The 17,396-nt window shown below is 35.5% G+C and overlaps 1 protein-coding gene across 8 annotated transcripts in view; it reads right to left on the bottom strand.

The window, feature by feature from the left end:
- Positions 1 to 337: 337 nt before the first annotated feature.
- RCOR3 (REST corepressor 3) overlaps positions 338 to 17,396 on the bottom strand; it is a 52,551-nt gene continuing 35,492 nt past the window's right edge. For 5 of the 8 annotated variants that reach the window (XM_028530553.2, XM_028530552.2, XM_036015370.1 and 2 more), the window contains 3 exons: positions 11,518 to 11,575; positions 3,411 to 3,652; positions 338 to 2,948 (listed from right to left, as the gene is read on the bottom strand). In XM_028530553.2, coding sequence (XP_028386354.1) covers positions 2,604 to 2,948; positions 3,411 to 3,652; positions 11,518 to 11,575 — 645 coding nt within the window. In that variant the 3' untranslated portion in view covers positions 338 to 2,603. Of the gene's footprint in view, positions 2,949 to 3,137; positions 3,653 to 11,517; positions 11,576 to 17,396 lie in introns of those variants that run through there. The other 3 variants (XM_028530554.2, XM_036015372.1, XM_036015371.1) reach the window with 3 other exon arrangements.

Below are 17,396 nucleotides of genomic sequence, written 5' to 3'. Positions count from 1 at the left end.
ATTATAGTTTACTCACTTAATTGTAGGATTAAGAAAAAGGTTTGATCATAACTTACCTTCAACCTCCATCCATAATACACTGGGATTAGAGAAAAATATTTTTTCATTAATATTACCAGATGTATCAACAGTGTGATTTATTTTTAGTTATGTAATGAAAAAAATACTTGGGTGTAGATTTTTCAGAAACAAAAATTAACCTTGAATTAATAAAGTGGTCATTAAAAGATTTCTAGGTTTTGCTTTTTTATAAAAAATTCAATATTTAGTATTTCACAGTGAAGAGGTCCTAAATTCCGCATACAACATGAAATTATATAAAAATAGAAGACATAGACATCTTTAACTCTTTAATCCTTTGATTAAGCAGCAAGCATATCACTCTTCCAGGCCAAACACTGCTTAAAGAAAAAAGAAAATTAATGACGTGCAAAATATTTACAAAATATGCAAAGCACACAATAAAGACATCTCACTATATACATGTGTCATATTACTACTGAAGCTAGGATTTTCCTACTGTGTGCTCTAGTGCACGTAAATCAAATTACAGCACATCCCTCAGATACAGCACCTCGTCCCGCGGCTGGCATAGAACAGGTTTGAAATGAATCACAATATACGTAACAGCTGGACAGACGCCGGTGCTGACCAACTGGACTGACATATGCCACACACCGTATACTGAAGGCCTACCGACAAGAGACAAGACGATAAAAGCTGTATAGTGTGCACATATGCGAGACAACCGAAGCACTTAAAAAAAAAGGCTTTAGATATTTTCTTTAGATATTTTGTCCCCCATGACTCTCAAAAGTAAAAATAAGTATAAATTCTTGAATATTAAGTATTTTAAGTTAGATTTTATCTGTTTATAATACAGGGGCAGGAACTATTTAAGATGATGCTATGAGAATGAGAGACACATCCAGGAAAAGATTTTAGATTGTGCCAGAATTTAATGTTCTTCATGGAAAGAAGTGTCAAAATTAAAACTAATCAATGGATTTAAGTTTATAGCTCTTTAAGGCTTTAGAGCTAATGGTAGGGACTATTTTCCCAATAATTTGGGAATATATGACCTCTGAAAATATAAATTAGGCCATTAGATGTTTTGTGAAGTGGTGCTACGTGTGATAAGAACGTGAATGTGCAAACATTTAGCCTTAGGTTCCACTAGCATAGCAATCTGAGCCATCTGTCCCTTTGCACAAGTCATGATTCCACTATGAAACCATTGTATCAAAAATATTAGTTAACACACAAGTGGCTGAAATACAATCACTTGTAAAATATTCTTTGTAGGTGCTTAATGATTATGTGTTGAATTAAGACTTGAAATTTTTTTTGTTTCTTTATAAAAAGGGATCTCAGCATTTGAAGTTAACAGCACAGTTGTGACAATATACTGATACATCTTTCGATAACACAGAACAAATTCTTAAATTTATTTTATAAAATAATGTTGATGATTTTACCTTAAACCAAACTCAGCCATATAGGTTGGCTGCAAGAAATACACAAATGTACCCAAATAGTACAATAGATTCAAGAAATCATCATTTATATTTAATGCAGACCATAATAAGGGCAATTTTAAGTTCAGAGTCTAAACATAAAAAGGGTATTGTAATAAATGCTTCCATTACCACTATCTCCACATAACTGATGAAATATAATTCTTTTCTAAAGTCCCCAGATGTAGGTAACTACTAGTTAAAAGCAGACAGCATTTAGAAAACATTAAAAAAAATCAAAATTAACTTCATTTTCAAGGAACTTAAAGACACTGTACTGTACTTTAACAAATTAAGTCCTCATTCATATGGAAAATTATTACTCTGATCCTCTTACTACTGACAGATGATGGGTCAATGACCTTTAAGCAAGGACTTTGCACTAGGACCCTAAGCTCTATTTTCAATGGTTAGTAGGTTCAGTACATTCTTTGTGGTATCATATAATTGCTTTGCAATTGATTAAATTGCTTTCTTTGAAAGGAATATATTAACATTCCTTTAGAAAAAAAAGCAAGATTTCTTTTTGAAAAAAGGGATATGCAGCTATAATTTCTTAAATATGCATTAAATGAACATATGCCAAAATCTAAAATGCAGGCTATTTATTCTTGCACTCCTAACATAGGAAAATGTTAAAATTAAATTAAAGAAAAAAGAAAAAATGTCAAACATCCTTAACTTAAGAAACTTAAGGAGTTTCCACAATTCCTAAGTCAATATTCCTCTACTAAGAGCCTTGACTATGAAGAGGCAAGAATATAAAGAAATCTCAATAAATACAGTAAAAACAAAAGAACCCTTGGTATATAGAACATTTTATCTTTTTTGCTTCCTTTTATGAGATCATGTTGCTGAACATACATTCTAGGAAGGAGGCTAACTGTAGGCTCTTTCTTATGTAACACCTCAGTTGCGTGAACTAAAAATTCTTAGACTCCATCCACTATGCTAGCCCACTGCCACAGAACTAGTTCGCAGCCTCGGTATCTAGGAAGGATTAGTCTTTCCTCTTTCGCATTGGTCAGATGAGCACTGGTATAATGGTGGGGGTGGAAAGTTACTGCAGCTCTGTCCAATTTAATTTTAGTGTAGTGAGGACTGTGAATCTGTCTGAATTCCGATAAGTGATGGAGGCTGCTGACCACCAACCGTGGACAACACAGGTCTTGGGTTTAGACGGGGTGGCATAGAATTAGCAGGGCGAATGAGAGGTGGTGGAGGCTGATTTAAAGTTGGCCGGGGCTGGATGAACCGAGCCTGCTGCTGGAGTGGAGGAGGCTGCCGGTGAAGAGCAGGGGCAGCAGGCAGTGTTGGACGAAGAAGTGGTGGAGGCTGGTTCAGAGTGGCAATGGGGGCTGTTGGTGTTGGAGTGGATGATGGGGCAGGAGGTGATGGACCCAGAGTCCGAGGAGCCTGTGGGGTCTGTGCCTAGAGGTGAGGAAACAAAAATACATGTATGAGATCGATAGTTCTTAATGAACTTTATACAATATAGTTTGGGCTGTCACAGGAAAAACAAAACAAATCAAAACAAAACAAAAACAAAACACCGGTATTTTTGGAAGCACAAGCTTCTTTTATTTTAAACAAAACAAAACAAAAAACCAAAAAAGCAACGAAGCTACCAAACAGGCATCTTTATTAGTAAACAGCTTTACACTGGAAATAAAAATAAGACTATGAAAGAACAATACACTCTCCATTCTTCCAGGATCAGAACTTAGCATGTCATTATGACTTAAGAGTCACGAGAGATGCACCACTGAGTAAGTGTATTGTCAACCTTTCATGCTCATTTAGCTAGTCCTCTGACAAATTAACCTTACAGAACACCACACAAAATGGTGATTCCTCAACTCATATTAGCTCAAATTCCATACACAAACACACCTCCTCTTCTTCATCAGTGCTCTTCCCTGATGGCACATTAGAAGCACTTTTTGTCTCCTCCCCTAAAGTAGAAGCATCACCATTAGAAGCCTGGGTTCCTTGTTCTGCTTCCCACTCCTGCAATACCTCCTCTAAGTTAAACCGACGCCTGTAGTTTACAAAGAAGTTCTTCACTTGGCCAACAGTCTTGTTGCCAATTACATCTGCAATAGCTTGAAAATCTTTACCATATTTGCGGACACCTGGAAGGCAAAGTAAATAATACACCTGGTGAAGGATCAATAAGGATTGCTGTGTGTACTATACATCATGCACACACAAAAGATACCAGCAATGAAAATCCTTTCTGATAAACTCTGCTCATTTCTCAATTCTGAGATAGAGGCTAAGATATCAGGGTCCCAGATGAAAACACTCAATTATGTTATTTCATCGAGCCAGCTACTTGCCTTCAACTGAACAATCAGAAACTTACCATTTTTTACATACTCAGTTATTTTCTCCAATCCTCTCTTGAACTCTCAAATACAGTCCATTTATTGTAAAGCATTGAATTCTTTGTTCCATCCTCAATTCCACATTCATTTATTTCCCTAGTAGCCAGTCACCTAAATTTGAGCAACACCGTTTGTAAACAAAACAGGATGGGAAGAGCCATCTCTTTTATCCCCTCAATGGACTGAGTGAGTAGTCTTAGGGTTCCCCCATTTTAAAAAAAAAAGCATAATTTTGGTCTTAATACCAACTTCAGCATGATTACTTGCTATCTCACCAGGGTACCAAAAAGTAGAAATCAGATAAGAATTAAAGAGAATTATCACAATCTGATGAACAAAAAAGAGGGAATTTTTCAGTTAAATTTTAACTCATCTAAAGACTGCATATGAAGGAGGCCTAGCTATGCTTTGTAGATGAAGAATGAAGTTACAGTAGTGACTACTTATAGAGTGCTTGTGCTTCTCATCACTACCTTAAATTTAAGAATGGTACATTCAGTTATTTGAGAACCTACCTTTTAATTATGCAAATTTTATGACAATGAATATTTGATTTATGAACTTGAGACAGTCAATTATGCTACAGAATTTAAAAATGACTTTATATAATCAGATGGCTAATCATTTACTCTTAAGGGAATTCAAAAAGAAGTTGACGTATACAATCACAGATGAGAGAATAATACAAGAATACTTTAAGACCCCAGGAGAAATGCTAGATTTGGTATTACCCAATTATCTTAAAGCACCATCATGATATAACATAATTTTTGTTTTTAAACTCTGCCCTTATTTGATTATCGAACAGAACTTGGGAATAAGTATCTCTTGCTACATTCAACTAGCTAGGCTTGACTTAGAGCATTTGGCAGGGGAAGTGGGGGTGGTCTGACATTACTGAGCTATAACCACATCCCATTTTGAATACAGAGTTTGCATACGGGTATGTAAACTATGCTCCTCTACTTCATTCTCGAAGGAACAGGACAGACATATGCATGACAACATATTAATAATATGTAAACATTCTTTAGAATATTTTAGCAATGTAAATTAATTTATATTAAAATCCATGAGCTAATTTCCAGTTTTAACTTCATACTGAGTATAAATTCTAATGGTGACTAGGTTCCACTGAGGGTTTATTTGGCAATAAAAATCCAAGGTTATTTAGTATTAGGAATTACTGCTATATATTTAAGTACTTCTCTACTACACATACTTTGGAAAATAGCAACTTATTTGAGATCACTGCACAGAAAAATAACTATGGATTAGAAATCAAATGCAGTGTTCCATCAGTACCCTAATTTTCATAAAAGATATTTAATTTACATTCTAGAAGTGACCAAACTTACTGAATACATGAGTTTAGAAATGAAAACCTTAAATAAATCTGGGATTAGATCTTCTGTATTCCTAGCAAGAAATCTTCATTAAGACTAACTCCAGTCTGAAGATATTATAGCCCTAAGAACACCTATTTGCTTAGCAAAATATATTCCAAAACCTACCAATAAGTTGTGTCCACATAGGTTCCTTTATATAACTGTCCTCGCTTCTTCTGACTCTATTCTTTTTCATCTTCCACTCTACTTTCCCTTGCTCAGTGGACTTTACCTTCTCACAATATCGCTGCATTTCCAGAATACGGATCACCAAACCAAAGTTATTTTGTATAGGAGCTTTAGTTTTCCTAGACACTTTGGATGTCAAGAACTTTTTCCAAGTCACCTAGGTATGTTTATTATTAACTCATGAATGATGGTCTTACATTAACTACTTTGCAAAAATTAAGACTCAGACCACACTGCAGACTTCTGCAATCTAGCTAAGGACCCTAATCATGTCCTGAGAACAAACAGGCCCGGATATTAATGTTGCTCAGTCTGCAGGACACTTGGGCAGGATCTGGACATGAGCCTGAGTTCCTTGGCAGTCTTCCCTGAACAGCAGCAGCCTCATCTGTTTGTCCTAGTGTGTTGCAGCGAATTTCATAATTTTCTGTTTGCCACAATGTGAAAGGTTGGGAGGTACGGTCCTATGGAATACACAGCAGCACCAGCACTGGTACAATGCTGAGTATACAGGAAGTGCTCAGGAACTACGATGGACTTTTCTTCCTGTAAGGCTTCATTTTACTTTCTTCCCCAAACCATGAGAGTCACATATAGCTGGCTTCTTTATCACCTTCACATTCCCAATAGCATTGCTCAACAGCATGTTTTGGTTATAAGGTGGAATTCTTAAGCTCTATAGTCTACACAATGGCTGATAACTAGGCACACTCTAGGAAAACACCAATTAAAGACTGCTCCTTTTGAAAAATCCCCAGTTAGGCTTCTGGGGGACAATCTAGCAGGGTTACCAACACTGAGCAACTTACTTTAGTAGCAACATATGGCATCAGAGCTCCTTTAATTCTAATTTGTACCTAGAGGAAGGATGGTCCACTCTTTTTTCAGTTTATAATAAAGAAGGCCACCTGACTGCTTTATCAGCAAGGAAATGAAACACAATGATTAAGTCTTCCTCCCTCTCTGAAGATGTAAGTAAAAGGTTTAGGTCCATCTGAACCATGATTTAAATTAAACTTCTCACTTTTAGGGCCAGAGGTCAGTTTTCAAAGGTTAGTGGAATAAAACTTCAAAGAATCCTGGAAGAGGTAAATTATAAATTCCACAGGAAGATTAAAAATATTGTTTTCGGTTAAATTTCTAAATTTCATTTGAAAGTTAAAATGAAACAACTTGGTCTCCTATCTGGCAGATGATACCTTACAATCCTTAATATATACTTTTAAAGTTCGTTCTGGGAATTAACATAAAAATAAAACTCATTAGATTACTGTTATCACTGCACTTTATGAAAGCCCACACGTTCCAATCAGTATTCTATACTATCCAACAATACAACATACATTGATATTTTTTGAGCTTTGGCTAGTAAGATAGCAACTTCAGGAGCTCGTGTAATATGGTGTTGCCCACCTCTGGGCAAGGAATTATAGACTCTTTTTTTCTTATATAGAAAGGATGACATGAACCTGTTTTCGGTGTATTTAAAAAGTTATTTTTAAACCTGATTTTGGACTACAAAGAAAAAAGAGCTAAAACGTTACAGTGTAAGCTGCTTTCATGGTAGTGAAATTTTGGAAGATATTTTTTTTCCTGCTTTTTGTAGCAAAATTTCTTAAATTGAGTAAGTACTTAGTATAATTAGGAAATATTAATTTTTAAAAAATATTATTTTGAAACAAAAACACAGTAACATCTAGAAACTCCAAGGGTGTGGTTCTTTCCTATCAATAAGAGATTAATTTTTAAACGCAAACTAATGAAAACATTATTTTCTATGTCCTATAAATCTCTTCAACAATTTGTATTAAAGAAGGTAAAGAAGGTATCAATAGCAATGGGGCAGTGATTGGTCCATTTAGGCCAGTGCTGAAAGTCCAAATCATATATTCTCTTTCCAATGTCTAGCCTTTCTCCTCTGAGTCTTATGTTCCCATCTTCCTTAGCTGTAAGTTCAAGTCCATCATAAAAGTGCTCAGAATTTTGAATCATTAATTATCTGAAGCAAATGCATCAGAGGGCTGACAACTGTACGTTTGGGCCCCCGTTCTTATGGTATCTGTTATAACAGAAGAAGCTGTAAAGCACATGGTTGCCTTTCAGATGGGAAGATACGAATCTCCTGTCTCTACTTCCTGTTGATCACTCATGTACTGGGTTACAAGCCTTATGTCTTAACCAACTGCCAAATCTCTTTTCCCCTCCTTTAGGAACCGTTCTTACTGTTTTTAAGTATAAGACTGAAAGGGAAAGAAGACTAGTTTTAGCTTTGCAACTTCATTTCTCCTGAAACAAAATGAATGAACTACAGGAAGAGAAGGTAACGTTTAACTATCAGTATAAGTCCTTTAAACACAGTTCTGCCACTTCTTGTTTTATATGGGAAGGCTGACAATACAAAAAAAATTAACTGAAAATTAAAATGGACATCTTAATAAAAATGAAAATGTCTTTGTTGTTTATTCTAAAATAGCAGAAGTATTTTAGCTGGGGAGCAATTTTTTTTTTTTTAGCATTAATGACTACAAAATAAATGTGCACTTATAAGAGATCTAAAATAAAAATGGCAAATACTGTATGCTACCATGCTTCTGCCTAAATGATGTTAAAGAGTAAATGTTTTATACTATCATTTAAATGTTTTTAAACACAGCTAACAATTGTGTTATTTTACATGAAAAAAACCCACCTAGAATCTAATCCCTTTCCCAACTCTTGCTAAATAAGAAATGTTTCTCATATGAATATCAGGATTGATTTTAGAATAATTTCTAAAAGCACTATAGATTAGAAAAAATATTTATATGACATAAACTACAAATGGGGATATTTCACCATTAACACAAATATGTGAAGACTCTTATTGGTTTCACTGTTAACTAATTTGTTAAGAATAGAAACTTTAGATACTTAAGGCTGGAACAGATTATAGAAGTTGTAGAAATAGCATGTTTGTTTTTTTTTTAAGTGAGTGAGGAAGAGGAGGAGAAAGAGAGGGAAAGAAGCATTGATTGGTTGCTTTTCATAGGCACCCCAAACAAGAACCGAACCTACAACGTAGGCACATGCCCTGACTAGGAATAGAACCTATGACCTTTTGGTTTGCAGGACAACACCCAACTAACTGAGCCATTCTGACCAGGGCTGGAAAAGCATTCTTGGCAAGTATTTTAAAAGGGTTAAATTATCAGCATCTACAAAATTCCACCTGGGGGACTCCTGAAGAAAGTTATTGAAGTTATAACATAGCTAGAACTAAAACTGACATAATAAAGTGAAAGATTACACAAAAATAAAGACATTCCTATCTGGTCTGAAGATGACTTTCCCCCCTCCTAAATAAGGGAGAAAAAGGGGAGAATGATTTATTAATTTAAATATTATTATAGTAATACTCACTTAAAAATTCATTAATTAAATCATTAGTATTTAGTTAACAATATAATGGCAAGTCAAGTGGGAAATATATATTTAGTCTCTAGGATATTATCTTAATATATTGATTTGGCTTTAAAAGAGTTATAACAAAAGTTTATTTAGTAGTAGAGTTACAAATCTCACTAGTGACACTAGAGTTAATATTTCTCTCTTCAGGTCACTGTAACAGTCAACTATGAGCAAGATAAAATTAAGTATTTAACAAATGAGTGGCCAATCAGAATATATATGTAAAATGTCTTAAAAATAAAGTGCTATATAAGTTAAAACATGTTACTACCAAAACATAAGTGATTTATTGCTTTGCAAAACTAAAATGGCCATAAGAATAACATCATATAAAGGTTTGTTATAAATAAAGATTAAAAAGAAAAATAAGACAAAAAACAATTGCCTGCTAAGATATATATTTCTTGATAGCCAACCATACATGTTAAAATAAAAACTGCAATTATGTACCTTAACCACACTGAGACTCAGGTACAGATGACATTACTATATAATAATATTATTTATAAGACACACTTCTGAGCATTACATAAACGTGTGTGCACATGAGCAAAAATGGCACTTTGTAATTCTCCTTCAAATAACTCTTTTGAACACAAATAGCTTTACATTGTTTTACTCAACATAACAATAAAAAACCCAACAAAAGTAAAAACAAAAATTCCACTAAAAAGTAAAATAAATAAAAACAAAGACATGAACACATTAAGTACTTTTTAAATCCCCAAAACAAGCATGTTTCTGTATAAATGGCTGCATTAGTGTAATTTATTTAACGTTATTTTTAAGACATGAATAAGAACACTGAATATATCTCAGTAGAGAGGAAATGTATATCTATAAGTGCTCCACTCTTAATATTTATAAGCTCAGACAATGTCCACATATGTAGCTCACAGTATACATGTAAATCTTGAGCTTGTTCCTTCCCTGGAATGCAGCTTCACCTGATACACAACCCAGCCGTGAGATTCAATGGACCCTATCACTTAGGGCAGTGCTGTTAAGAACAGCAGCAAATCCTGAGTGCTGCATAGAAAAATACTAGTTCAGAATTTCCTAGGTGATTCTCTTCAGAAAATCCTTTCACTGGGATACTTCTTACACTAGAGTATAGAATTAATATACTAACCTTTAAGCAACTGAATACTGGAAACCAGGGTTAAATTCTATAGGCTACAGACTGCGATGGAGGGAAACACAGGCTTTATGTCAATAAAAGCAATGCCTACTCAGAAAACTGTTACAGCTATAAGTCATAGTTCTAAGAGAATCTGAAGCCATTAAAAATACTAATTTTCTTATCAAAAATTTAAATCACCAGTTTGTAATTTTAAAACAGCTATTACTAATTAAACTTTGTTTCAACCCATTCAGAAACTTAGCTCTACAGTTATGTATGTGCCTGATGCACATCCAGGACCCTGTGCCCACAGGATAAAATATTAGTATTTATGAAATGACTATGTTGTGCGTTAGAGGCCGAAGAGGAGGCTGGCGTCATCCTGTGGGCACTATCCTGTGACATTTTCACATCACCCTGGCTGGGCAATTCTTATTCACTCAGATCCAAATTGCAGAGCCATCTATTAATCAATCTTTAATTACATTATTCTCACATCCGAGAGGTACTTGCATAGCATTTTTGAGTTAAGTATGTTCTGTTTGAATACTTGGAAATATTCTTGAAGACATACTTATATGTCTCACTGGGGCCCAATTCTCTTACAGCAGTTAACCCAGACAAAAGAGCTACCAGTGCTCAACGGAAGAGGGCTCAGCCAGGAAAGTGCAAATCATAGACCAAATTTAACATTACACAATCAGTCCTGCACACAGGTCATCTTGAAGGGAGAAAAATAACTACAACATTGAATGAAAATACACATTTTGCTCTTCTTTAACTAATTCAAGCATGAATGGAAAATCCAAGTTTATAATGCTTCCAATTTGCCTAAAAGTATTTCTCAAAGTATGTTCTGCCATGTAATTCAACAAAGCATTCTCATAAATGGTGCATTTAAAATACTGTATGTATATTTTTGGATATCTCTCTTAAGTCTCTCTTTTGTAGTATCTACATATTTTAAAGTGAGGTTTCTAAGTATTCAGTGGCAAATACCTTAAGTTATAATACACTGAAAGTTAAGTACACCATTCATATTTTCAATACCTGACATTTCTCAAATAAGAGAAACACTATTATACAGAGAAACGAGGAACACATACTAGTTTATTCAAGCTTTTACCACGAGCTATCAATGACTGAGAAGGCAAGCATGAACCCCACTGCAGGAATACCAAAGCACAGGCAGAGAGACCATGTGACTTGTGCAAGCTTGTCATCACCATCACTTAATTTAGTTCTGAGAAGGACTTAATGTGCTAGTCGGGACTCAAAATGCACATAGGCTCGGTATCTCAAATTCACAAGTGCAAAACAGAATTCCTAGTCACGAGGACTTTGTGGTGAACACAAGAGCCCTTTCTCGATCCATTTCTAAAGGCAGGGAAGAACTATGGTAGTCACCTTTCATGACAAGTTAAATAATCATTAACAACAAGAACTGCTTATCTTTAATATACCTTGCACTGCTAGAAGCTGCTCCTCTGTGGTCCAACGGGCATTAATTTTCTGATTTGACTACAAAATTAAAGAGAAGTTTCCTAATGAGGATATGAAGACAGACATTTTTCCAAAGTGCTTATTTTTTTAACTTTTCACCAAATCACAGACATGAGATTACTAAAACTCTGATTTCAAAGATTCAATTTTTATAAGGATTAAATAATATATTAGTTACCTTTTGCTCCCACAAAAAATAATGGAAGAGAAATGCACCAATTTGGGAGAATGAACAACATTCACGAACATTATCTAGTCAGAGAGGTTAAAATGGGGGAAGTCTACCAATCATCCACTTCCCAACTACGGTGTTCCTGTCACCCACTGTAGAGGTTAGCTTTAGCCTCATTTTAAACATTTGTGAGGCTTTATTTTCTTTAGGATCTATGACTCTTTCTAAAATCTCTTCTCTTCACATTTAGATTATACCTATCTTCACCCTTCCGAAAACAGTGCTGTGTAAATTAACACAGAACTGTGTATCAGATCTAAGCCCTGACATATTTCTTTAAATCTATGAAGCAGAAAGTTACCCACTACAAGAATATTTCTCCCTCAAAGCCTCCCATATTCCTCTTAATATTTTTGTTTCAAAAAAATCCCAAGTTTAGGATTTTTATTATGGCAATAGTACAATATTAAATACCTGACCAAACTTCATTAGTGTATACCCACTGACGAGTAACCAAGGGCCTCTGGCAGTAAATGAAGGAACAGAAAGAAGTATACCAGCCCACAGAGGTTTGCAGGAGAAACTGCCCAGATGAAGTGGCCTCATGTGATACTTGGACATGCTGGGCAGGACAGAAAGAAAGGCATCCTTCTCAAAGGGGTGTTTAGGTCTTATTTTACTAATTTAACACTTTAAAACATTATTAGAGAAGAAAAAGGTAAGATAGGACTTCGAGTAAGGGAAGGAAAACCCTAAAACAGAAAGCACTAATTTCCAGATGATGAGTCTAAACTAGGATAGCAAGGCAGGCTAGGCAAAGACGGTGGGTAATTTTCAAGGTTAGGATACTGGCAATGAAGTGAAGGAACAAGAATAAAAAGGTAAAGAGAAAGAGAAGGAAGCAGTGATAAGGAAAGGGTGAACCCAAGGCTAAGTGAAAATAAATAAATAAAAAGATGATAGAGGAAAAACTAGAAAATTTAAACACATGTTCCCCAAAAGAGTTAAAGAGAAAAGAGTAGGAGCTAATATTTGAGTTAACACCTGGGCAATCTGATTACCACCTTGGCTGTGAAAGGCACCATAGACAGAAGGAGGTCCCTGGAACCCAGGAAAGTTGGAACTAGAACATATTTAAAACAGGCCCAGGTATTTCAAAGTAAATGGTTAAAGAAATAAAGGGTTGATTGCAATTTAATGTAAAGTGTGAAACTAAAACTTAAGAAAATTAGTTTGTTAAAAAAAATAGTAATGACTTCACTTACATAAACAGTAATGACTTCATTTACATGTTTCATTATATATTTTTGGCGTTATCTTCTATGATTATACAATGGTATATAATATTTCCCAGCTTTGAAATTTATAACGAGCATAGAACGGGTCATCTTTGTTTTGAAGACTTCAACAATGTCCTCAAGGGCCTCTCAATTTTTGGTAATCAAACTACTCTTTTTTGAAGTACTTATCTATGAGTCATTATCCTTTCTTCAATTGTTAATTTTGATAGATACCCATCTGCCAACAATGTTGCAAGTGATTAAAGCCATTCTCTTGTACTTTGACAGACTTCATGAAGTTCTGCATCTTTTTTTTTTTTAAGATTTTATTTATTTATTTTTAGAGAGGGAAGGGAAGGAGAAAGAGAGAGAGAAACATCAATGTGCGGTTGCTGGGGATCATGGCCTGCAACTCAGGAATGTATCCTGACTGGGAATCGAACCTGCCACATTTTGGTTCGCAGCCCGCGCTCAATCCACTGAGATACGCCAGCCAGGGCTTAAAGTTTTGCATCTTTTGCAAGGTTTACAGTTTCATTTTGCTTTGTTCTGCATTTGCACTGTATTAGTGAGAGAATAATTCAGCAGGATGTTGGTGTGATGGATAGGACAGATAATAGCATAGCCCAATTTTATAAGTGCTCAGTTTATTAGTGAATATTTTCTTGTTTGACAACTTTCACTTTTCTATGCATCCATCAGATCAATTAACATTTGGATAATGAGGATCTCCTGCAATACGCTGCAAATTGTTCTGAGGATTAAATTTAGAATATATGTAAGACGTAAAGATATATATATATAACACATCTAGCACAGGGCCTGAGCAAATCAAAGTTGAAGTTGATCAATTAATGTTTGTTACACCCGAAAGGCAGAAACTGGAAGAATTATTAAAGAAAAGGGAACAAAAAATGAAAGAGAAATAATGTGTACTATGAAAATTTATTTCCAGCATACAAGCAGCTCAGGAGATGGGGACCCAAAAATGAGAGAGAGACAGTCACAACGAATGGAAATGGAAAATAAGGAAAGTTGGAAGGGCTGGAGGTGACAGGTTTCTGAAAGGCAATGAGGAGGAGAGGGCACGCCCTGAACAGGGAACACTGGGATCTGCATCAGGAAGAAGTGATAAACACGCCTAGAAGGTTGGTGGTGTTTAACTAAACTAAACTTACGGTAAGGACCACTTTTGGAAGGGCAGTCGATACCAAGGTTAATGAATTCACACTAACTTTAGTTAAGTCATATATTTGGGGGTGAGGAGGGAGCAGCAGGAGAGGAGTAGGATTTTAACCAAAACAAGACTTTGAGCCCAGAAAGCTGGGAGAAGGGTGATGCCATTAAGCATTTAAGGAGTTAAGAAATGCTGATCTGGGAGAGGATGGAAGGTGAAGCTAAGATGATGGATTTAACTTCAGAAACACTGAAAACGAGGTACTGGGCAGGACATTCAGGCGGAGCTCAGGTTCCACTTGGGGCTAACATATATCATCTATTCAAACGTATTTTTCCGGGTCTGGAAAATGTTTGTAAAGGAAAACAATGGAGCCATATCTTACTCAGATATGAGGGTCTAAAATCGGCCTATGAATTTAAAAAGTTTTGTTTTGTCAAATTTACTCTTGAAATGTTCTTACGAAGGCAGCCCTGGAGACAGGCACACAAGCCCACGTAGCTGGGTATTCTCCCAGCACTGCAATGGACCACTACACTAGTTAATTCCCAGATGAAGCCTTTGGCTCAGATTTGGGGTAGTATTGAATGAAAAATATAAATACATATTTACATACTAGACTCTCACTCAGTTCAAGGAGATATTCACACAGAAGGCATGTTGCAGCTGAAACTGAGTAAAGGGGTAGCAGATTCACACTTCCCAGGCTCGCCACTGCTCACTCAGGGCCACGCACTCGGTGAATGCAGCTCAGGCAGAGCTGCCAGCATTACTGCATTTGCTGTGACTAGACGTTCTCTTTTTTCATTCGGCTGAATATTTATCTTTGAATTTGTGTCACTGAAATGTACATATGATGTGACTTCAATATAGTCAAGTGACAAGATGTATGATTATTTCCAAATAAAAGAGAAAGAAATGAATTCTCAGGATAAAAACTTGGAGAATGTTTATATCTATGAAAGGACACTTAAAGCTGAGAAGGGGCATAACAGCTACAAAAAAGAACATAACCTCTCAAAAGTTAAAAGAAGAAAAGGGAGATTTTTCATCTATGTCCAGGACTCAGAAAAAGGCAAAGGAAGAGAGGAGTTAGAGCTGTGGAAATTGCCCATTAGCACCAATGTTAACCTTCTAGAAGAACTTCAGTGGAAAAATGAGAAGTGGGGTTGAAACTGTATGGAATTAAACAGTCTATGTGTGACAAAATGGAAGCAGAGGAAGAGGGGTCAGACTGAAAAAGAAAAAGGGTCAAATATTTTAAATACATAGGATTCTTTTAAGTTACTGATTTTTATATTCTCTTTTAAACCAAAGAAACTTCAGTAGAGATTTGTTTAACTTATGGAAAGGACAACTAAAATGTATCTAGGAATCTAAAACTGTGTGGTATTCTTCTATAGCAAACCCCAGTCTGAAATGCCATTGTTTTAAAATTAATAAAGTGTTAATATAATACAATCCAATCCAAGGGTGGACCCAAAGCAGATTTACAATTGTGAGTACACAAAACACAGTTTATTCTTGTATTCAGCATCATTACTGCATTCTTTCCCTGCTAAATTAGTCTTTATATCTTTCCCATTTTTGTCAGTAGTAGGTTTATAATACCTCTGAGTGGGAAGAGTTAGAAAAGGTCACCAAGTCAAACCTTCTACTCAGTGCCAAAGATTCCATCCAGCATCCGCAATGAAAGAATGTCATTCAACCTATGCATAAAAACACCCATAGATGGAGAAATTTCTAGCTTCGAAGAGCACTCCTTCCTAAGTTTCTTCCTTCCTGGATTCAGTAATCTCCTGCCCCCATCTACCTACCTCCCCCCGAAACAAATGAAAGCATAACCAAACACGGCACCACTCCCAACACTGTCACGTACTTTCAAGGAGGTACACTAATTTCTACTTTGCAATGTTCTTTGGAGTTATCACTTGCTATCCATTCCTACAACTAATGCCTGGCCCTACCTGGCAACCCTTTACCATTTACTTTATCGATCATATGCTTGGTATTTCAGCAGCTGTAAAGTTTCTAAATTATCCTGTATAACACTGACAGGATAACTTCCCTAAAATTAAATTTCCATTACATCTTTCCTATATTGAAGAAACTACAGGTTCTTTCCATTTGACTTAATTTAAAAGGCAGACTTCTCTTCTTAGCTCTCACAAAGACTTTTATACTCTGGCTCTTGCCCACTGATCTCTACCATAAAGAAGTCCCTGTTCAACTCTACCTTGTTAGTATCTCTCTCGTATATAGTGTTCATTGGTCCTCTGCATTCAAGTTTGCCTTCCTAAGTAGACAATATACTACTTGGGCAAAGATTGATTTACACTACCACTGCATTCTCAACAGTAATTAGCACAAAGTAAGTGTTCAGGGAACACCTGGTGACTGGTTCTTAAAAATACTTTTATTTTCTCCTACTGGATTTGTATTTTGAATGTGTAACTCAACACTAAACCACTGTTCATGATTCCCTCTGCCTGCCCCTTTTGTAGGTGCAAAATCCTACTTATCCTTCAAATCTCAGCTGAAACATCCCCTCTAGGAAGCATTCCCTGATGATCCTAGCCTAGAGTAATGACTGCTTGTTTTCCTTAACACTTTACTTATAAGTCTATCATGTAACTTTAATCAGTTTCTCTTATAACATCTAGCCTGCAAGTTGTTTTTTTAAAGCAGATGGAAAACTCCATCTCTTCCTCATTTTTGCATGTCCCCCCTTTCCCAAACATACACTTCCCAGAGTACCTAACACAGCACCTTAAATGAGATGAGTGATCAATATATATTTATCAAAGTATGAACTTTCTTCATCAAATTTTTCCCTAAATGAAAATAACAAATACAACCAAATGAATAAGTAAAGCATCTCAGTAACTGTTTACTTCCAGTTGAGTTACATCATTTAGTAGCCTATTGTTCCAAAAGTTAATAAAATTCCTTAGATTAGAAATTCTTTAGGTTAGCTAATACCTAACCTAAATGTTAAGGAGATAGATTACATGATTTTTTCAAGGTCTTTTAGTATGACTGTTAATCTGGTATTTTGGAATATATATATCTATCCAGGTTGTTCTCCCTGAAAAACAATAGGAATAATATGATACATGCATGTTGGACATTTTCTAGATGATAAAATGTATATATGTTTTCAAGTCATATGAGCTCAATATATCAACCTCAAAGTAATATTCAAACTTG

Source organism: Phyllostomus discolor, chromosome 14 (assembly GCF_004126475.2).
Source record: "Phyllostomus discolor isolate MPI-MPIP mPhyDis1 chromosome 14, mPhyDis1.pri.v3, whole genome shotgun sequence".
Lineage (NCBI taxonomy): Eukaryota > Metazoa > Chordata > Mammalia > Chiroptera > Phyllostomidae > Phyllostomus > Phyllostomus discolor.
This window is presented reverse-complemented; position numbering and strand designations above follow the sequence as displayed.